General features: G+C 37.6%; 3 protein-coding genes across 6 annotated transcripts; 1 reads left to right on the forward strand and 2 right to left on the reverse strand.

The window, feature by feature from the left end:
* Positions 1 to 2,213: 2,213 nt before the first annotated feature.
* LOC103435261 (probable beta-D-xylosidase 7) lies at positions 2,214 to 8,033 on the reverse strand. Its single transcript, XM_008373646.3, has 6 exons — positions 7,498 to 8,033; positions 6,998 to 7,309; positions 6,290 to 6,459; positions 5,330 to 5,427; positions 3,310 to 4,074; positions 2,214 to 2,970 (listed from the first exon to the last, which is right to left on the reverse strand). Exons 1-6 carry the CDS (start codon positions 7,912 to 7,914, stop codon positions 2,378 to 2,380), a joined length of 2,355 nt encoding a protein of 784 aa, XP_008371868.3. The 5' UTR covers positions 7,915 to 8,033; the 3' UTR covers positions 2,214 to 2,377.
* Positions 8,034 to 11,265: 3,232 nt separating this feature from the next.
* LOC139198102 (uncharacterized) lies at positions 11,266 to 14,645 on the reverse strand. The gene is made up of 2 exons (XM_070826364.1): positions 14,198 to 14,645; positions 11,266 to 13,718 (listed from the first exon to the last, which is right to left on the reverse strand). Exon 2 carries the CDS (start codon positions 13,705 to 13,707, stop codon positions 11,266 to 11,268), a length of 2,442 nt encoding a protein of 813 aa, XP_070682465.1. The 5' UTR covers positions 13,708 to 13,718; positions 14,198 to 14,645.
* Positions 14,646 to 15,359: 714 nt separating this feature from the next.
* On the forward strand, positions 15,360 to 20,696 carry LOC103441636 (uncharacterized WD repeat-containing protein C2A9.03-like). Of its 4 annotated transcripts, XM_029107155.2 has the most exons (10): positions 15,360 to 16,075; positions 16,159 to 16,311; positions 16,385 to 16,552; positions 16,987 to 17,073; positions 19,168 to 19,302; positions 19,390 to 19,500; positions 19,601 to 19,692; positions 19,765 to 19,870; positions 19,962 to 20,048; positions 20,142 to 20,696. In XM_029107155.2, the coding sequence occupies exons 2-10, from the start codon at positions 16,165 to 16,167 to the stop codon at positions 20,553 to 20,555; spliced, it is 1,347 nt and encodes a 448-aa protein (XP_028962988.2). In that variant the 5' UTR covers positions 15,360 to 16,075; positions 16,159 to 16,164; the 3' UTR covers positions 20,556 to 20,696. The 4 variants fall into 4 exon arrangements, with proteins under 4 accessions (XP_028962988.2, XP_070682590.1, XP_070682592.1 ...); XM_070826489.1 differs by lacking the exons at positions 15,360 to 16,075; positions 16,159 to 16,311; positions 16,385 to 16,552 and adding an exon at positions 18,203 to 18,253 and having other exon boundaries at positions 16,985 to 17,073; XM_070826491.1 differs by lacking the exons at positions 15,360 to 16,075; positions 16,159 to 16,311; positions 16,385 to 16,552 and adding an exon at positions 18,203 to 18,253 and having other exon boundaries at positions 16,986 to 17,073; positions 19,133 to 19,302.
* Positions 20,697 to 21,047: the final 351 nt, after the last annotated feature.

The raw sequence follows: 21,047 nt of genomic DNA on the forward strand, positions 1-21,047 counted from the left end.
ATTTGTAGCATAAGTACATGTATCCTTTTTAAACAAAAAAATTGAGATAATTGGTGGCAATCCACAGTATCGATGTGATCAAGGAATAATATTTTTACATAGGCAGATTGTCTGCCCTCGTATTTGGTTACCCTTCACATCCCCTCCTATTTGTGTGTTCACGGTTAAGCAACGTCAATATTTTATATTCTTATTTCTTTTTATCTTATTATCTCTATAAAAAAAATCAATATAAAATGTTGACGTGACTTAATCGTGACCGCACAAAATAGGGAAGAGAATGGAAAGGGCACCCAAACAAAAGGACAGACAATATGCCTCCTATTTTTACATGGTATCTGCCTAACTAGGTCCTAGGGTTTATCTCACCAACGCTTTCCAGTCCCTTATCGGCCTTGGTTTTCCTTTTTTATCCTTTTGTTACCTTTACCTTACCAATGCTATCTTAGATTCCATTTTACATCACATCATTGGCCATGATACTGCACAGGATGCCTGGAAGTGTCTTCACTCATTTTTCTTAGAGTTCTCTTTCTAGCGAGGCCAGCCTCCACTTCCAACTTCTTGCCATGTCCAAAGGCTCCCAATCTCTTGATGTTTACCTGCAACATGTCAAGTCTATTGCAAATAAACTTGCTTCCATCAATCAGCCGGTCGTGGACAAAGATATTGTTCTTGTTGTTCTTCGTGGCCTTGGTTTCAAATATCGGATGTCCAATACGGCAATCATCAACGGCTCTCTTACTACATTCGTCGACCTTCGTCACACTTTCAAGCAGCAAAATTCAAGGTCTTCTTCTCCTTTTAATTCAGGCGTAGCTCTCCTCATGCATTCCGCAGGCCCAACCGTCTCTTCCTCTCGGAGCAATTCTTTATAGGTAGGCCAAGGGGATAAGCGGCCACGGTGGATGCTGGTGTTGTAGCCGTCTCTTTCTATTCATAATCTACAAGGATTTATACAATCATATTTCTAACTAAATTAGAGCTTTCACATTTTTGGCTCAAAATACATTGATTCCGAAATGGTACTGTAGTCTCCACTAAACCGAAACAATTTGGTATTGTATGATCCGGTTTAAGTTGTCTAATGAAAATATGCCTACTCCAAATTGTTTGTCGAATACCCCATTTGTCTTCCTTCGAGAGTTGTCTGTCAGATCGGTCTTGCTTTCTGCTATCTTGGTCTCCAATGGTACTGATCATTCATGTTTGTGGCAGGTCGATTCGTTTTGGACTTCTAGTGAGGGAATTTCTTTTCAAAATTTAGAGTGCAAACTGGTTCTATGTAATCTGTTTCTTTATTAGTTGATAATTGTGAAATTACTAGAACCCTCCTCAGTTTAGAGTGCTTGAATTTGGTCTAAATCTTTATATTTGGCACCTGTTTATCAATGCAATGGAATCTATTTTTCTACCCAAAAAAAAGTTTGAGTGAGCCAAAAAGAAGAAAACTTGTCATGTTAGCAATAATGTCAATAAACTCTTGTATGCGTTCGATTGAAGCCATACCCTTGAAGAATGTGACTCAGGAAATAGTCATTAAGGTCCTGAAAGAGAATATCATTCATAGATTTGGCATCCCACAGACTGTTCATCAACTTGTAACAAGTAACAACTAATAAGTAACAATTGAACCCCTAATGTTATCATTTTTCAAAAAAAAAAAAAAGGTCTAATGCTAGGTGTTTCTTTCTGGATTATCAGAACCAGGATTTTCTAGGGTGCATTTTTGTTCATTATCCTACTTATTATTATTGGATGAGTTTAAATTTTAAAATTTGTGTCTATCCACTACACAGATTTCAAAATTTTAACTAACCCTACGATTATAAATAAGATAATGAACATCACCATCACAAGGGTGGTGAGTAAATATATTCCCGATTTTCTATTTGCTACAATCTCATATAGATACGCGTGTTCTTAATTACATCAGGTTAGTGGCACACGGTTTAATATTCATCTAACACACATGCTCACCTTTAAGACATAAAAAAATCATAGGAATAAAAAATAAAAGAGCACGGAATCATAAGCCATCAAACTCAGCTGCTCCTCCATTAGTTGGTAACCATAAGAGTCAACGCATGTTTCAAAATATCGGTTCAGTCTTGATCATTATATATTGTCAAAGACATAAGTTTGTAATTTTGTCCAGTTTTAATAAAACATCGATATGTATATAACCACATCATTTGATGAATAAACTTAAATGAATCGATCACAAAAATTATAATGTTGATTTGACGGTAGCAACGAAGGAACACAAGACTACCAGAAACAGCTCAAAGTTGGCTCTTCCATATTTAAGATTTGCATTCATAATTTCGCAACCAACGAATATGGCTGTTGCAAGAAGCAACCCTTACTTTATATATCAGACTATGATATCAAGAGGGTACTCTACATCTCCAACACCCAAGAAATAAGAACCTTCTTCAACCACCATCAAACCTTCCTCATTTGGATGGCTCAAGTGCTCACAAGGGCTCAAAACAAATTCAACTTCTGCTCTTTCCCCAGCATTCAATATCACACTCTGGAATCCAACCAACCGCTTCATTGGCCTTCCATTTTTGGGATTCTTCTCACCCACAAAAAGCAGCACCGGATGCTTCCCGGCCATCTCGCCATGATTTTGAACCCCAACTCTGACCGGTAACTTCTTTTTCTCGCAGAATTCTTCACCTAGGTCTTGGACTAACTGGTACCTGCCGGAGTCCGATGACTTAGCTGTGGGACTAATTGATGATTCATTTAAGTAGAGCTTGTTCTGGGATTCTGCAGAGGCAAACTCATAAACATAGTTTGAGTAGCTGAGGCCATAACCAAAGTCAAAAAGTTTTCTGCCTGTATAGAATCTGTAAGTGCGACCAACGTAGCCTGTTTTTGGGTCAGGCCTAATTCTCATATCCGTCATTGGCATTTTGACATAATCTTGTGTGTACCAAGCCATTGGCAATCTTCCACCTGCACAGGAAACATTAAATAAGTAAAACTTTTTGTTAGTAAAATTATCTGTAACTAACATATTAGGTTATCCGACTGTCAATCAAATCGTTTTGTGTTAAGTACGTGATCCATATTAATAGTCTAACAACATATCAAGTAGCTAGAAAACGGTACCAAACTTTGTCAAATGGTTCTTCTAAAGCTAAAATAAGACGCTATCGAACTTTGTCAAACATTTTGTGTGCAAGATTAACTCTCCCGTACATGTTATGTTATTTGATTGTTAATTGTATTAAATAAGCCAACGCTATTGAACTTTGTCAATTGGTTCTTCTAAGCAGTGACATCAAATTTTACCTGGGTTGTGATCACCAAAGATGATTTTAGCAAGGGCAATTCCACCAGCTTCACCAGGATATCCAGCCCACAAGATGCTTCCAACTTTTTTGTCCAATTTAGCAAAAGAAATGTCAATTGGACCCCCACTAAGAATCACAAGAACAACAGGCTTCTTAGCAACTTTAGCCACACTAGTAATTAGCTGCTGCTGCTTCCCAGGAAATTCCAAGTGCAATCTATCATGTCCCTCTCTCTCTTGACTTTGGTCCAATCCCACAATCAAAACCAAATAATCTGCTTCTTTTGCCGTTCCAACAGCTTCATCAAAAGAAGCTTGGGGACACTGAACCGAATCACAGCCCGGGTTAGAGATCATGTCTTTAGCATAGTCCTGAAGTGCTTTTAATGGGGTGACGGATTTGCATGGAGGACCATGGTAGTTTCCCAGAAGTTCTTTTGAAGCATTAGCAAGGGGGCCAATGACAGCCAATGAAATGGCTTTTGCTTTTGGGAGTGGGAGAAGCCTGCCAGAGTTTTTCAAAAGCACTATTCCATCCTGAGCAGCTTCTAGGGCTAAAGCCTGGTGCAGTTTGGAGCACACTTGGTCTGGACCAATGGTTCCATAGGGTTGTTTCAGTGGATTTCCATCAAACAGGCCAAGCCTCATCCTCACTGAGAAGAGGTTGTGGAGTGCTCTGTCTATTTTTGATACATTTAGCTTTTTCTGCTCCACTGCTGATTTAATGTGATCCTTCAAGTAGGATCCACAGTTCACATCCATGCCTGCAACATTTGTATAAAATATCGAATTTTATGTTTCTTAATCAAACTTGGATTAATATTGAAAATAGGATCGTTGTCTACTCAGTGTCTCTCTAGTTCATTTTTATTATAAGTTTTCAACTGGGTTTATTTTGTACGTATCTCGGATGTTATTATAGGCCCCCAATGTATCAAATTTTGACTAATTAGACTCCATAATCCAAGATTTTTTTTCATGTTTAGTCCTTGGCTCTAGACAGTTTGCCTGCCTTATAGGCCGAATAAATATTACTAAACCCAACGGCGAGGGGCATGCCTGTCGATCCGGGATGGCTGGCTGATGAGGGCGAGCGCGATATAGGCCGTTAGATTTGTAACAGCTATATCATATTACCCTTCCGATTTAGCAAATATTTTTAGGTTAAAAATTCAGCAAAAAATCTGAATCTATCTGTTGTGCTCACGTGACACAATCTAGGTTGTTGGGATTGCAAAAAAAAAAAGTAATCCGACACTTCATTGCAAAAATAATAATAATAATAATCTGACAGTTTTAATTCAATTAGAAAAAGATTTTTTTTTAAATATAGAAATTCTTACACGATCACGTAAAGCTACGAGATTAGTCAAAAAACTAATCGAAAATCTATTGACAAAAGTTGTAATTTCGGATAGTGACATGTGGTGTGACGAAACTTGTTAAAAATTATATTCGAGATTAAACATAATATTATCATTTTGTTATTATTTTTTTATAATAACTTTTTAAAGTCAATTGCTTAGACAATTCCTTTACGGGATGGTGAAATATACTCAGACAATTACTATTCACTAAGTTAATAATCGCCTATTATTCAATTACCTAAGCAATTATCGACATAAGATTTGGAGTTGTTCTAAGTAGATGATGGAAAATTTTGGAAAAGAAAAAAAACCCCAAAAAGTGGATTTAAGTGGTTGGAGCCCATGTGAGTTCATAAATGGGCCATGACAACAAGGAATAGATTGCACAATTACCCAACAAAAAGACAAAAGTGAGGAACATAGTAAACAAGATATAGAAAAAGGCAAAAAGGAAAGGATAATAGATAGGGGAACTTTAACGAAAAGCACCCGGTACTGTTCACTTTAACGAAAAACCATATTTTTACACTAAAAAGTCAATCATGTTACTATTCACTTTACCTTTTATTTTGTCCTTATCATTAAAACTCAAAGTTTTCAAGCCATTTTCATTAGTTTTCCTTAATAAATAAGGGGATTGGTCCCACCATACCTGCTTTGAGGACATATGCGACTGCATCCTCGGGCTTTTTAGCGTATCCTTGCATATCGTGGATGATGGACACAGCATCGCAGTCCGACGTGATGTACCTGATCATTCCCCCAATTCGGTCAATAAATAAATAAATTTGGATTTTTTTTTTTTGAAAAAAAACGATATTATATGCCCTAAAAGAATGGAAAAGTGGGATAAATCTCACAACAGGTTAGCAATAATGTGGTTCAAATTTGTCTTTGGTGAAAATCAAACATAAAACCTCTTACTTACACAAGTGAACATGAATATCACTAAATCGTAGTACTAAGTGTCAAGTCAATCGATCATATATTAATGGATATGAATCTTTTATTATGATTTTGCTTCTATTAGCATTTCGTTAATTCATGCTAAAATTAGCACCATGGTTCTTCATATATTTGGTAAACCATTTCTACCAAATCTCTGACCTCAAATTATGGTTATGAAAGTTTAGCTATTAGTCATCTAAAACCCTAATGACTAGACACATTATGTGAGATTCGTCATTAACTGATTCACGTCACATTCACATAGACACAATTATCGACGATTGATTAAATCGTGCCTTACAATTTATAATCTACCAATCAACCACTCACAGTCGTCCACTATTACATGAATGAACTGTATTAGCATATCTATCCCAACGATAATTGACAGAAAAAGTTCATAATTAAATGAAAAGAGTGCAAAAAGGTTATAGTTAAAGGAAAAGGATGATGAAAAAATGAGTTTGTAGTGATAGTTTTTTGAACAAATGATATTATCTATAATAATAAGAAGGGGGTGGGCTTAGCCTTACAATATGATAGTAATAATGTGATTCGAATTTGCCTTTGACGAAAATCGAACCTAAAACCTTTCACTTACAAGTAAAAAAAAATATCACTAGACCGTAGTACTAAGTGACAGTTTATAGTGATAGTTAAGTACCCATGAAAGTCCCATTGTCCTCTTGCAACCTTGGTGAGGAGATTATAATCTGCACAGCTTGGAACCCCATTGACGCGGTTATAGGCACACATTATGCCGCTGGCTTGGCCTTCCTGCACGCATTTTTGGAACGGAGGGTGGTATGTGTCTGCTAGGTCTTGCTGTGTCACCTGCATGCAACAAACACATAAAGTTATACAAGTCTACAAATCTAAGAAAAGTACAATAAAAAGAACATTTACTAGTTAAGTCAAATTTCCTTTCATTTATTCAATTTAAATGGAGAAAAGAATGCATTAAAAACAAGAGTGTAGAACTTAAATTCTTTTTTTTTTTTGAAGAAGAAGAAGAAGAAGAAGAAACTTAAATTCATTTTTCCTCATTATTTTATCCAAGAACATGACACCAAGATAAGATATGATGGACTGCCTGTCATCTATGTTTTCATTCAAAACCTAGGTAGATTAAATGTGTAGGCTCAATTTACAAATCAAATAATACGTCATCAATAAATAATAAACATGTTAATCAACGTTGAAGTAATAACTCAATTATCAACTTTCATGTCATTTAGTTTGAAAAATTTTGTCTGCAATTTTAATCTTCCTATTACCCGAACATTTTTATACCCTTCCAAATTCGAAAACATATTCGAAAATTAATTGACCAATAGATGAAAAAAAAACAAAAAAAAGGAGAAGAACTCACACGAGCATCGAAGCGAAAACGAGTGACATTGTTCCAACTGTCCAAATCATAAGCTGTGAAATGCTTGCAGCAAGCTGAAGCTTGAAGACGACCACCAGCACCAAGTTTATGCTTCCCTCCAAAAAACGAGTCGCCCTGAACCCCTCTCACATACGACACCGCGTATCTTCCGGCGACCGTTGGATCTTCGCCAGGTGTCTCTTGCCCTCTCCCCCATCTCGGGTCTCTGAAAATGTTGATATTTGGTGCCCAAAATGTCATCCCTGTTGCTTGTCCGGCATTGTACACTGCTCGAGCTTCAGTCCCAATCACCTAAAAAATGGAAGGAAAAAAAACACAACTTTATTTATATTTGAATGATTTTAACAGTAACCCAATAACTACTATTTGGGTTTTGATCTGCCACCAAAAAAACCGTAATGGGTTGTAATTATTTCGACCAAAAATGGTAACTGATCGAAGCCGAGTTGGGGTTTTTTTACTCTGTGAGTTGGACTCACCTGGCCAATGCGGTACCAGAGATGGTCGTTGAAAGAAGCCGCGGTGAGGATGACTTGAGGGAAGCTTGTGGCGTTGTTAATGGTGGGGTAAAGTTTAATACCTTTGCCGACGTCCGCGACGCCATGTAAAGCCTCGGACCACCACTCGTAACTCGGGATGCCTAGTCGGGGAATCGGAGGGGCTGAGTTAACGAGTTGGGAGATTTTCTCGTCCAATGTGAGGCGGGAGACGAGGTCCCGGACTCTTTTGTAGATGGGGAGGGTCGTTTTGCAAAAAGGGTAGGAGCTGGTTGAGGGTGGGGACGAGTCACAGGAATATGGAGGCTGAGTTGACTCGGTAGGGCGGAGGAGGAGAAGGGCGGTGGTGAAGAAGAAGATAAGGGCTGAGGGAGCAGGAGTGTGCCAATGGAGTTTCATTGTGTGAGTGGTTTGGTTAGATGGAGAACTGAATGCAGATGGACTGAAAGAGGGTAAGAGTTTATAGGGTAGCAGCTGGGCATGGGCAAAAAAGGTTTCTTTCACTCATGACTGAACCCACTCTTTTTTTTTTTTTTGGTTGAAAAATGGACTGTTGGTTTGACAATCCCTCTTGGTGGCTAGTCATGCGGGTTGCAACACGAGTGGGTTGGATGGGTTAGATGGTCAACCCAATCTTAACCCAATCTTTATAATTTGGGTTTGAGTTGGATTCAGGTTCATGCGGGTTTAGTAGGTTCGGGTTTATACAGGTTGGTTTGGGTTTACTCAACTTTATCGAGTTCAATCTTATAACATCTTATTTTACATGATTTTTCAAATTTTGAACTAAACAACGTCAATACTAGTTAAAATTTCATTTATATGTCATCATCCACACAAAAGTTTAAACAAACAACTTGGAGACTATATATTTCTGATGTTTCAACCATGCAAAGTTGAAATTAAGTTACAAGACATATACCAAAGCTTCAGACAAAAGAAATGTAAAATTAAAACTATCCATATGAAAACCGACAATAAACTTCAAGTTAGTCATTCCAAAACTTATACATAACTTATAAAGAAAAAGAATTTCACGTTCTTCCTTTCAGGAATGGAGGATTAGAAAAATCCTATTGATTGCAGCTTTCTACAAACCTCTAGAAAAAGCATGGAGAGATTTTTACCTATTTTTTTAGTAGAATTTGTAGAAGTAGGATATGATTAAAGTGTATAATCGATTAGCTGTAGCAAAGAAATAAATTTCATAAAAGTCAAAATATGAAGAAGCGTTATATCACAATATCTAGATTTTTCATATATAAATGTAACGAATGTATCTCATGCGGAAAGGATTTTTCCATAATGTCCATGAACAATTGCTCCTATAGTGGCTAAATAGGGTTTCGCCGATCTTATTACTACATAGTCAATTTGAACAGTTAATATGAAGTGGGACGGGTAATAGGTGCATGACCGAATTTAGGCTCAAAATCGAGTTGGGTTTGGTTTGACATGGGTGGGCAAGATATCAACCCCCAACCCAAATAAATGATCTGGTTGAGGTCCAGTTGGGTTTGGGTGAGTTTCTTCTTCATTCTAACCTATCCGATTGGATTTGGAATTGGGTTGGGCATGGGCAGACTTGGGTTGATCCGACCTGCATCCCTATGCACCCTAATTTGTTGATCAGTCGAACAAACTTTTAAACTTGTCAGATTTAAAAGGTTTGGGCCATATAACTTAGACCAGCCCAATTACTCAAGTAAGGGTATTTTGTGGAATTTTTATTTATTTATTTATTTATTTATATTTGCATTATATGAGCCTTGCAATGTTATATTGACGGTTATTCAATGTTTGAAACTGTTCCAAAATTAAGACTTGAGGTATGATTTTTGGATGAAAAAAACTTCATGTACCAAATGTTGAAAACCACGAAACTTCAGGGTAGTAAACTGAGATTAACCCTAAATTTTAAAATTTAAAACAATACGAAGTTCTAATCCAACACGTATGTTATTATGGTTTCTTCAAAATAAAATGTTAACTGCAATGAATTTTGGCTGAGGGATCCCTTAATAACTTCAACAATCCAATTGTCTATTATTTAGGTATTTTCTTAAAGTTCATTTTTCTCTAAAAATTACTCAAATTAGAAATCATATCACCATTGAATTAAATGGTGGTTCTAATTTTATTAACCATTGTATTTGTCAATTTTCTTCCTACAATTAGATGTCTTAATAGTTTGAATTTGTCTGACTATTTGCAAATATAGGGTGTAGAAGGAGAAAAAAGAGTATGGAAATCACTTACCAATATTTATGAATCCCTCACTTATTCTGAGAGTCATTTTATCACAAGTTTAGGTCGGGTTTGTGGATTGATTCGAAAGAGGATGACGAGGAATACACCATTTCAAACCCAAACGAAAGTTGGTCAAAACAAGATGTGCCAAAATTTTCTAGAACAAGGAGAGCGTGTTGGGTCCTCCCTAAACCACAATCCTGACTTCGTCATTGTAAAAGAGGGTTGATGTTAACTACATCATCGTCTTTGTTTCAATTTTATTAAAAATGGTTGTTTATTTAACATAAATTTATCAAGAACCAAAGCAAAAAACAAAATCCAATTTCTTACATACTGATTTTAAAGGAAGATCATGCACTATGTCGAAGTATGGTTTCTCACTTTTTATTTCAATGAGAAAAAGGCAAGATTACATTTTGAGCCCTCTCATCCAAACACTAGAAGGTGAGATGTTTACCACCTTGGTCAAGCAGTAATATATATTATCTGAAAACCCAAAACATGGAAAACGACCTCAAATCTGGAAGCAATATTAAGATAACCTTATCCTAGCGATTAGTGATTATTTACCTTTCCTGCCAACGAGAAGGTCCCATGGTGGGCCCCATCTAAGTCGAGTTTGGAGTGGGACCCATTGCCACCGCCTATTGAATTAAAGAGAAAATTGTAGTAATTGTTTTTCAATTTTAATCTAATTAGAGCAATAGTTCATCAATAAAAAATTTGTGATCATTGGTACCTTAACTCATCAAAACGTGTAGTTATGATCGAAATGAGTCATGTTAGCAAGATCATTGCTATAATTGAGTTAAAATCAAGAGACTATCACTATAAGTTAGTTAAAGTTGAGAGACCTAAATTAGTTAAAATTAAAAAACTATTATTTTAATTAAGTTAAAATTTAAAGATAATTGCTGCAAAAGAATAACATGGACCGTTGATCTCAAATCAAACGGTTGAAATTAATGAAGGTTTGATTTTTTTTTTTTTACCATTGGAAATCCAACCGTCCATAAAACGTAACCGTTGAAATCCAACGGACATGAAGAAGCCACGTGGCCTTCCCAACAGTAAGTTTCAAAAGTTGCGTTGTTGGGCCCCACGTCTGAAAACGTGTCGGAGACACGCCACCACGCGGGCTTGAAGTGCACGCTCCTAACACAAAAAAGGCAGAAATGTGGCTAACGTCTCCCTAACATCAGCCTTGTGTCATCTGGTCATCGGGCTCTCGAGGCAGCTACTCGTGCCGGGCCTCTTCCTCGGGCCCCCTCAGACTCAATCCCCAGCATGGGCTGGACTTGCTTGCTGGGGCGATTTGGCCCTGTTTGATCGCCGGTCCATGGGGCTACTCCCAGTGGCGGATCCAGGATTTTAACTTAGGGTGGTCCCAATATAAAAGTTCCAAAAAAAAAAAGACAAGACGAAAATATCATTGAACAAATAAATGGCAAACTACAAATTTCATTCATAATCTTTGTGCTAAACAAGCTAGAAATACTAAATTTGTCCACGACGGGATCTCATACTTTGAAAACGTGTCATGATAGTTTCATTGTCAATACAAGAAAAAACATCTTTCTCAATATAAACAACTAAGCTATCATTTAACCATTGATCCCCCATTCTATTGCGGAGTGGACTCTTAATGATATTCATGGCAGAAAATGCTCTCTCAACTGAAGCAGTTGCAACAGGTAAAACCAAAGCCAATTCAATAAGTAAATACACATATTGAAATACTCGATGTAACCTTTTTTCCACCATTTTCTTAGCAAGATCACTAATGCTTTGCAACTGAGAAAAGTCACTTCTCGAACGCATAGAATGAATATAAATATCGAGTTGATCTTCAAGTGTCAATAGGTCTTGCTTCGTATAATCCTGAGGGTACAATTGAGCAAGGCGAAGTAGCTTTTCTTTGTCAAAAGCTGCAAAAGAATCATTTGGACTCAAACTAGCCAAATAAATGAGCAATTCGATACTTGTTTCATTGAAGCGATCATTTAACTCTGTAAGTTGAGAATCAATGACAACAAAAAAGAGCTCCACTTTGTAACGATGACGGTTGGTCTTTTTGTGGGTATTACGGCGCGACCTCCCATGAGCTACATATGTCTCATCCATGTTAATAATCTCAATATGATGTTGGACACAAAATGACAATACTTTGTCAACCAAAAGGTCAAACCCCTCATCATTCCTCATGTAGAGTAGTTGTTCTTTACATGTGTTGACTAAAGCCATTGCATTCACAATCTCTTGATCATCCTTTTGTAATGCTTGTGATAAATCATTCGTGATTCCCAATATAGATTTCATCAAAAATAAGAGAAACACAAACTCAAAAGATTGTATGTCTTTCAATAACCTATTTGCTTCGGCCACACTATCATTGATATTATCATCAACAATCATTTCAAGCACATTGACCACGGATGAGAACATAGTAATCAAACTAATTAAAGTACCATAATGTGAATTCCATCTTGTAGCTCCGGAACGTTTGAGACTAGTTTCTTGATTTAAGCCTCGTCCCGTCATAAGAGAATCATTTTCAAGAGCTTTCATAAGTTCTTTTTGTTTCATCTCTCTAAGTGCATCACAACGCTTACATGAAGCTCCAATATTATTTACCACATTATTAGCCAATAGAAAGAATGTGTTAACATCAACATTATTCTTTGCTACGGCAACAAGAGCTAATTGGAGTTGATGAGCAAAGCAATGAATATAGAATGCACAAGGTTGATCATTCAAAATCTTTGTCTTGAGTCCATTGAACTCACCTTTCATATTACTAGCACCATCGTAACCTTGCCCTCGTAAATTGGAGAAGCTCAACTCATTGAAATGAAAGAAGGCATCAATAGACTCCTTTAATGTGTTTGAAGTGGTGTTGGGAACATGTTGAACTCCTACAAACCTTTCAATGACTTTCCCATTTTTGTCCACATAACGCAAAACCACCGCCATTTGCTCCTTTATAGAAACATCACGTGCCTCATCAACCAATAGAGAAAAGAACCTAGCATTCTTCATATCACTTATGATAGTTTTAATGGTTTCAATAGAACATGAATGAACAAGATCTTTTTGAATTGAAGGAGCTATTAGCTTGAGATTTCCCGGAGCTTTATCTAACACAACGACCTTTATTTTCTCATCATGATCCGCAAGGAATTGCAAGAGCTCCAAATAGTTACCTCTATTGTTTGAAGTGTCACTTTCATCATGACCACGAAATGAAAGACTTTGTCGCAACAAAAACTTAGTGCAATCAATTGACGCATTCAAGCAAGTGCGATAAGCCATACGAGCTTCTTCTGACTGTTTGACCAAAACTGTTTCAATATGTGTCTTTTGATTCATTAGATTACCAGCAGCTTCAACAGCTTTATTGTGAAAGCTACCAACCATTCCCACATGTTTTTCAAAACAGGCTCTTGCATGCTTCCAATTTTGAAAGCCTACCTCAGTAAAGACGTCACTGCCTGATTGTTCAAAGTTGACTTTGAATAGATAGCAATAAAAGCAAAATGCAGCATCTTTAGATATACTATATTCCAACCAATGAAATTCCTTTAACCAATTATCAACGAACCATCGCTTTTTATTCGAATGCAAAGTGAATGGAAAATCATGATCTTTAGCTCTAAAAGGCTCCATTAATATATATGCTCTTCGGACCTCATCTCGAATATCTGGAGGATAATCCTTCATTGGAATTCTCTTTCCGGGGTCTCTCTCAAGATTATCCAAATCAACTTTTAACCCATTTTGTTGTGGAGTGGAATTACCCCCAATTGGATTAGAACTACTTGGAATTGGACGGGAACTGTTTGGAATAGGATTGGAACTATCCAAGTTTGGAGATGAACTATTTGGAATATGATTGTCCGAACTAATCGATGATGATTTTCGCTTGTAATATCGTTCCATACTTCTAATTTCTACACATATCAATTAATAAAAAAATTTATATCAATTGATGAAACTAAACAAATATTATATGAACACTATGGCAATGCTAGAGATGCATATAGCAAAATGCAGACACACACAAAACAAAAGATTATAATAACACCAATACACAAAACAAAAGATGCATATAGCAATATAAATAATACCTCAGGTACGTAGTTGGGACTCACAAAACTCATTGGTGCTGTTTAATTGATTGTTTATTTAGGGTTTGTTCTGTTAGTGTGCTTCATTCAATGAGATTTGGATTCTTAGGTATAGGCATCTTAGACAGACAAGAGTGTTTGCATCGGGAAAAAATTTAGGAGCTACAAAACTGTGCTTTGATTTACAGAAAACTAAAAAGCGCCACTTTCGACTCAATAGAGAAACATCCACACGCCAACACCATACAAGCAAACCAAAGCAAAGCAGAAGGAAGGAACGAGAGCGAGAAGAGAGTACAAACCTGATTCAGATTCAGATTCAGAAACTAGAGTGCAGTGCAGAAGAGAGTTGATCGATGCCGACGCCGTAAGGAACGAGAGCGGACCTTGTTGTGTGAAGGATTTGGTAACGAGAACGAAGAGAGTTGAACGATTTGGTAAAGTGAAGTTGTGAATCTTGTGATTGCTGTGTGAAGGAGCTGAGTCTGAGGGTTCTCACGTGAGTGGGCAGTGAGGTTTTAAATTTTTTTAATGACTTGGCTCAAAACGACGTCGTTTTGGCCAAGTCATTTAAAAAAAAATGGCTTTCTTCTTCCCCATTCTGAAATGCACACGACCAGAGCAGCCATGGCTGCTGTTCTTCTTCCATCACTGCCCAGACTTGGGTGGTCCTTGAAGATCCTCACAGCCATTTTTCCGAGCTTCGGGTGGTCCCAAGACCACCCTGGTCCCTTAATAGATCCGCCACTGGCTACTCCACACCGTGGAGTTGCTTTAAGCTAACCAACTAAAAATCCAAAGTCTATCAACTGATCGCGATGGACACTACGACAACCGTTTTGGAACAACGCCTTCAGCGGACCTTATCGTATGTGTCGAGGATAACGAGGTATGGGGAACCCGTCAGCTTGAGCAAATCACGTGTTGGCTGCCAAAAGCATGAAGCTCGCACCAGGAGCTCACCACGTGGAGTGCACCTCATTTTGTAGGCATTTAGTGGCAGGGGACCCACATGCATTTTTAGTATGAGAGATTTATGAGTGTGAATGTCACACGAGATGGTACATCACGTGTCTCTATATAAATGGTGGGATATGTGTGTTAAAAGGTTAATAACTTAAAAATTAAAATTTTCCACCACTAACATAAAAACACGGCAAGTACCTGACAGTTGTGGGTGTTTGGGAGGGAATTGGATCCTCTCTAGGGCAATGCCTCAGGATCCTCTTGACCAGACAACATGGACCGTTGGATTTTGATCCAACGGCTACAAACAGGGATTCCTCTAAAATTATAATAATTGTAGCCGTTTGATTAAAATCTAACGATCCGTGTTGTTTGGTTAGGAGGATCCCGAGGCTTTGCCTCGTAGAGGATCCAATTCCGTTTGAGAGTCCTCGGACAAGCCGAGTGTGAGCTTCTGTTATGACGTTCTGCTGTTTACACTTTTGTCCAACTAACTGCAAAACAGGGGAGTTTATGAACAAATAAAATTCATAAAAAAAAAATATGTCCCTATAACTCAATTTTAATCTTATTTTGTTCTCTTTTAACTCAAAAGTATACTTTTTGAAACTCATAATTTGCTCCATTTGCCCTCTGAAATTTGATTTTGATCCCTTACCCTCTAAAACTTCAAAGTCACATCTATAAACTAAAACTTCGCTCTACATTACCATAAATCTATTAATTTCTTATGTGGGTTTAATTTGAATGTCATAGACTATTTTAAATTTATTATTCTTTGATTGTTCAATATTACACATAATAGAGATTTATAGTCAAATTTATGCACATATGATAGTTTTATTTGTGTTAGGTTCCACATATGTTTTAGAAGGCGACTAGGAAAAGAAAGAAAAAAGAGTTCACAAATAAAAATGAAATGAATTTTGAAATTTGAAAAGTAAAATGATAGATAGCAAAGTAAAATCAAAATAACGTAAACAGGGGGAAACTAAAAATAAGGCAATAATAATCTACTTGCTGTCGCTATCCATGCACTCCCCGTCTCTCTGGATAAGTCTATAAGCTGCACAAGATCCTTCTCCTCTTCTCACTCCATCGCATTTCTCTCCCCCACCTAATAAAAAACGCTCGCTTTTTCTGTTTGTTTTCGGGAAAATTCTACACACTCTGTTTTTCTTAACCGCCCAGCTGAATTCCTCCCCCAATTCCAGGTAATCCCTTCGCTACCTCTCTCACTTTCGGTTTCGATTCAGTGCCCAATGCGGATTTCAGTTTATCTGTGACTTTTCCGCAGTCGGAAATGGCGCAGTTTCAGAACGACGAGCTGGAGTACGTCGACGGCTATTACGATGTCGTCGACTTTGATGACACCGACGCTTTTGCCGATAACCAGCTCCCGGGAGGCCACGATGCCGACTCGGACTTTGACCACGACGACTTCGATGAGGTCGTCTGCTCTGTTTACTTTGGTAATGTTTATTTTTTTTCCAGAAGAATTAAAAAATTTGGGGTTTTTGCAGAGCAAGGCGAAGACTGACACTTCAGCAATGGAAGCTCGAAATGGGAAGGACATCCAAGGGATTCCGTGGGAGAGGCTTAATTTTACCAGAGATAGGTACCGTGAGACCCGATTGAAGCAGTACAAGAACTACGAGAACCTCTCTCGGCCGCGCCAGGACCTTGAAAAGGTGTCGATTTTGTGCCATTCACTCTGTTTTTTGTGGAATTTGCATATGTTTTTTTGCTCTAATGCATCAGGATTGCATTGCGGGTGGTGTAATCAAGTTGGCTGGAGCAGTGTACTCCGATTAGATTAATTAGAATATGCTCGAATAATATAAAGAATTCCTTTTTGGTCTTAAAGACTTCACCTTTTGCAATATGTACCAAAATGATTGTTACCCATCATAACATGGATACTATCCTCTATGTTTTTGCTCTAGGTTCTGATTAATTGGCCGGTGTAACCAAGTTGGCTAGATTAGCATGATCCTTCTATTAGATTAATTAGAATATCGCTCGAATAAACATATATAAAGAATGCCTTGTTGGTCTTAAAGAATTCATCTTTACTTCTGTTTTGATGCTTCCCTTCATGTTTGTGAATCTTCTGCCTTGACAGGAGTGCTCGCCAGTAGAGACGGGGAAGACCTTCTATGACTTTCACTATAATACAAGGATTGTGAAGTCCACAATTGTGCATTTCCAGGTAGAGATTTTGTTCTTGCTTGTAAACTCTTTGGAAATAGTTTTTCAAGAAATTTGTTTGTGAGTTTGTTGGACGCCAGTACATAAGAGTCTTTTGTTGTTGAGTTTGTTTAAGTTTTCTTTTCTCAAAACTTCATCCATATGTGGTGTTGAAATATTTACATAACTTTCATCCACTACGCAATCATATGCATAATTTAGTCCGTTCGCTCATATCAGTATTCATTGTTTCATGTAGTTCATTCGATCTTCCAAAGGTTATTGCTCGTCAAGATAATTTCCTCATTTTTGTCACTGAAGATAGATGGCATGTTCTGTGCATAAAGCTTATGATCCTTATGAATTTTGTGCCTTGTTGCTAGATATAAGCCTCTTTAATAGCTGTATTTTACTTTTAGTTATATGCATATCATTAATTTGTAGTTTTGCAGGTCTTACACAAATATGTTCTATCCTTTATGAAGGATATCTTAATTTATTTATCCTCTATGAAGGATATTTTAATTTATGATTGTCGTTATGTGCTCAACCATTCACTGGAAGGTATGGATTTCATATTGTAGATCTTGTATGTACCATCTGAGATGTAACGCTGAACTTATTTGCGTAACCTGTAGTTGATTAAGCTTCCCACTAATACTGTAGGCAATATGTCACCATCTTGTTCACAAATTTGCTGTGTTTTTTCCATTTACAGTTGTCATGGGTTCTTGTTAGGCAAACACTATAATAGAAATTAAGTTGTATATACCGGTTTTACACGAGCTAGAATAACAGTTGAGTCAATAACTAACCCTTAATTTCTGTAAGATTAAGAGTAGTTGTGAACACTTGCACCTACAAGTCGCATACATTTTGAGGCTTGTGTTTCAGCTTTAGCTAAACTAGGCCTCTTAAATTGCTGGATCTTACATCGTTAACCACGGTTACACATAATCTTTCACATATTTTTGTAATCAGTTCACTTCAATTTTGTACCTTCTGAATTTTCCAGCATGCCATTTCTTTTGCATATCAGTCGCATTTTGATTTATGGTGGTAAATATATTGCTTCTGTTGACTGTTGAATATAATACATCACATTAACCCATCTGTTGCATTTAGGACTGCTATTTCTCTCTTTATTTCAGCTTTTACAGCAGGGTGGACATTAGAGCTGCTGGCGCGACATTGTTAATATGGTATGATAGGAAGATATTTGAGCATTAAAAGGCCTCTTAATAAGTCAATGCGTTCTGGTCATGAGGGGGCCGATTAACACAGTTCTTGCTTTCTTAGACTTCGAATTTTATTAGAATTTTTTAGGCATCCAGGGCCTTCAAATTTGCATGTTTTTGACATATTTTTTTAACTGTCACCTGAAGTATATGGTGGTGTGGTTACATACACATCTGCTCTTTTACTTATGGATATTTGTTCATGATACTGTCTGTCTTTTTGTGACCTTGAAATGCCATTGGATTGGTCATGATCATTTTATTGTTCAGCCTTATGTGTGGTCTTTGCTTTGCTTTGAACATCGAAGAGTCGTCATGTTGTTCCATTTATATGTGCTTTATTCCTGGTTGGATGCATTTGTCATGTACTGGCGTTATCATTTTAATCTCCAATTTCTGTGCCTAATGAAGGGGATGGATGTAGTCTTAGCAAAGCGGAATACTGACCAAATTCCTTCATCATGTATCTAAAAAATTGCATAGCATAAATAATCTCATCATCTATTCAGGGCACTAGAGTCAACTTTTTCACTGCTTGTGCGTCTAATTTTTTCATATAATCCTCTTGCAACGGTCTGGTACGAAACATTTTTTATTTTGGATTTCTTGGTTGGTGGTTTTCCCGGTCCATGAAAAGTAAAGACTATATTGCATGGTTTTTACATACTGGTCACTGACCTTAACGATTTTGATTTTATAATTCTCTATTGTCTTATGGCTGGTTAAACCTTATATCTGTCGCAGTATTTTAACTGTTAGTTCATAATTGTCATCTAGCATAAGCAGACATATATTTGTTATAACCTTAGTTCTTGTTTTGGATTGTTGAATGTTGTTACTAAGGTACCTCTCAACTTGATTTGTTTCTCCCCCGGCAGCTGAGGAATCTGTTATGGGCTACATCAAAGCACGATGTATACGTTATGCAAAACTTTTCAGTAATGCATTGGTCTTCTCTACTCAGGAGAGGCAAAGAAGTACTGAACGTAGCGAAACCAGTTGTGCCTACTGAGGTATGTAAAGGCTTGATTGATCGTTCACGCTTTATTGGAAAAAGGGCCAAAAGGCCATTCTAATGTTAACGTTGTATGTTCTCTCAGAAAAGACCTGGGTTGGTGGTTCGTCCACTCTCTAGAGTGCAAATAAGCACTATGGCTGTGAAGGAAAATTTATTGGTTGCTGGGGGATTCCAAGGTGAACTAATCTGCAAGGTATGGAAGTGCTCAAACAAATATTCCTTTGAGACTACTGAATCCATCATAGCCATTGTTTCTCTATTACTAACTTCTTCTTTTTCGTTTGTGCGGCCAGCACATTAATCAACCTGGAGTTGCTTTCTGCTCAAAATTAACAACAGATGACAATGCCATCACAAATGCAGTGGACATTTTCCAAAACCCCGCGTAAGTCATCCCGCCATTATCTGATATAGGTTGTTTGCCTTGAAGACCTATAACTGAACTTTCTTTGTGCAGCGGTTCAATGAGGGTAATGACAGCAAACAATGATGCTCAAGTTAGAGTTTTTGATGTCCAGAATTTCACTTGCCTCAACTGCTTCTCGTTCGATTGGTCCGTGAATGTGAGTACCCTCTTCTGAAACTGTTCCTTACGAGTGATTTGTCATTCTATATTTCTCAATCTTAGCTTTTCTTGTTTATGATTCTTGGCAGAACACCTCTGTTAGTCCGGATGGTAAACTGGTTGCAGTACTCGGTGATAGCACGGACTGCTTGATTGCTGATGCTCAGTCTGGAAAAGTAAGTTGCATTGTCGCGGTGCGGCGTATTCATTTTGTGATTTATGCAAGTCATAAGCAAAGATCTGATGGTTTACCTACCTACTTGGCACAGGCTGTCGGAAGCCTCAAAGGCCATTTGGACTATTGCTTTTCCTCGGCGTGGCATCCGAACAGACAAATTTTGGCCACCGGGAATCAAGACACCACTTGCAGGTTATGGGACATAAGGAACCTCTCAGAGTCCGTAGCCGTGTTAAAGGGAAGAATGGGAGCAATACGAGCCATAAAGTTCACTTCAGACGGTCGGTTCATGGCCATGGCTGAGCCGGCAGACTTTGTTCACATCCTGGATACCCATTGTGGGTATGTCAAGGAACAAGAGATTGACCTGTTCGGTGAAATCGCCGGAATATCCTTTAGCCCGGACACAGAAGCTCTGTTTGTTGGGATCGCTGATCGGACATATGGTAGCGTGTTGGAGTTGGACAAGAGGCATCGTAACCAGTATCTGGAAGCAGTCTTCTAGTAAGAGTGCCTCCATGAAGTTGTTTCTTGAGCAAGCAGAAACGGAAGAAAAGTAACTTCCGGGTTTTGTAAAGCACATTTCAATCTCAAAATGTGGATTTATAAACGGTTCCTAGTTTATTCAATCTTTCGTTCTTGTAAATCCTGGGCCATTGATCTCTAAGTGTTGCATCATATTTTTGTTTTTGGCTGCACGGGACCAAACACGATCGTTTTAGGCCGAGCCTTTCAACTTTATGTTCGACGTACCACAGCGTTTCATGCATAAGATTTCCAAGTTTCGGTCTTTCCATTGATAAAAAAGAGCTACGTTTGAGTAGTTGGAATGTGTAATATGTCGGATTTTGAAACTTTGATGATGCGTTGAACAAAGTAGAACAATTTCAAAACATGTGGATTATCCGAAGCGACAGAAATACTCCTCAAATTTAATAAAAATTGATTTAGAATTCAGGAGTTGGTTTGAGACAAATTTAATAAGAATTGATTGGTA

The sequence above is a fragment of the Malus domestica genome, chromosome 08 (genome assembly GCF_042453785.1).
Source record: "Malus domestica chromosome 08, GDT2T_hap1".
NCBI lineage: Eukaryota > Viridiplantae > Streptophyta > Magnoliopsida > Rosales > Rosaceae > Malus > Malus domestica.

Bases quoted from the DNA above. Each gene is read 5' to 3' on its own strand.
- LOC103435261 (XM_008373646.3), bottom strand. From the start codon at position 7,914: ATGAAACTCCATTGGCACACTCCTGCTCCCTCAGCCCTTATCTTCTTC. The intron at 7,310-7,497 runs GTGAGTCCAACT...TCCATTTTTTAG, and splicing joins TCTGGTACCGCATTGGCCAG to GTGATTGGGACTGAAGCTCG. The intron at 6,460-6,997 runs GTGAGTTCTTCT...TGTTGCATGCAG, and splicing joins GTTTTCGCTTCGATGCTCGT to GTGACACAGCAAGACCTAGC.
- LOC103441636 (XM_029107155.2), top strand. From the start codon at position 16,165: ATGGCGCAGTTTCAGAACGACGAGCTGGAGTACGTCGACGGCTATTAC. The intron at 16,312-16,384 runs GTCGTCTGCTCT...GGGTTTTTGCAG, and splicing joins ACCACGACGACTTCGATGAG to AGCAAGGCGAAGACTGACAC. The intron at 20,049-20,141 runs GTAAGTTGCATT...TACTTGGCACAG, and splicing joins CTGATGCTCAGTCTGGAAAA to GCTGTCGGAAGCCTCAAAGG.
- LOC139198102 (XM_070826364.1), bottom strand. From the start codon at position 13,707: ATGGAACGATATTACAAGCGAAAATCATCATCGATTAGTTCGGACAAT.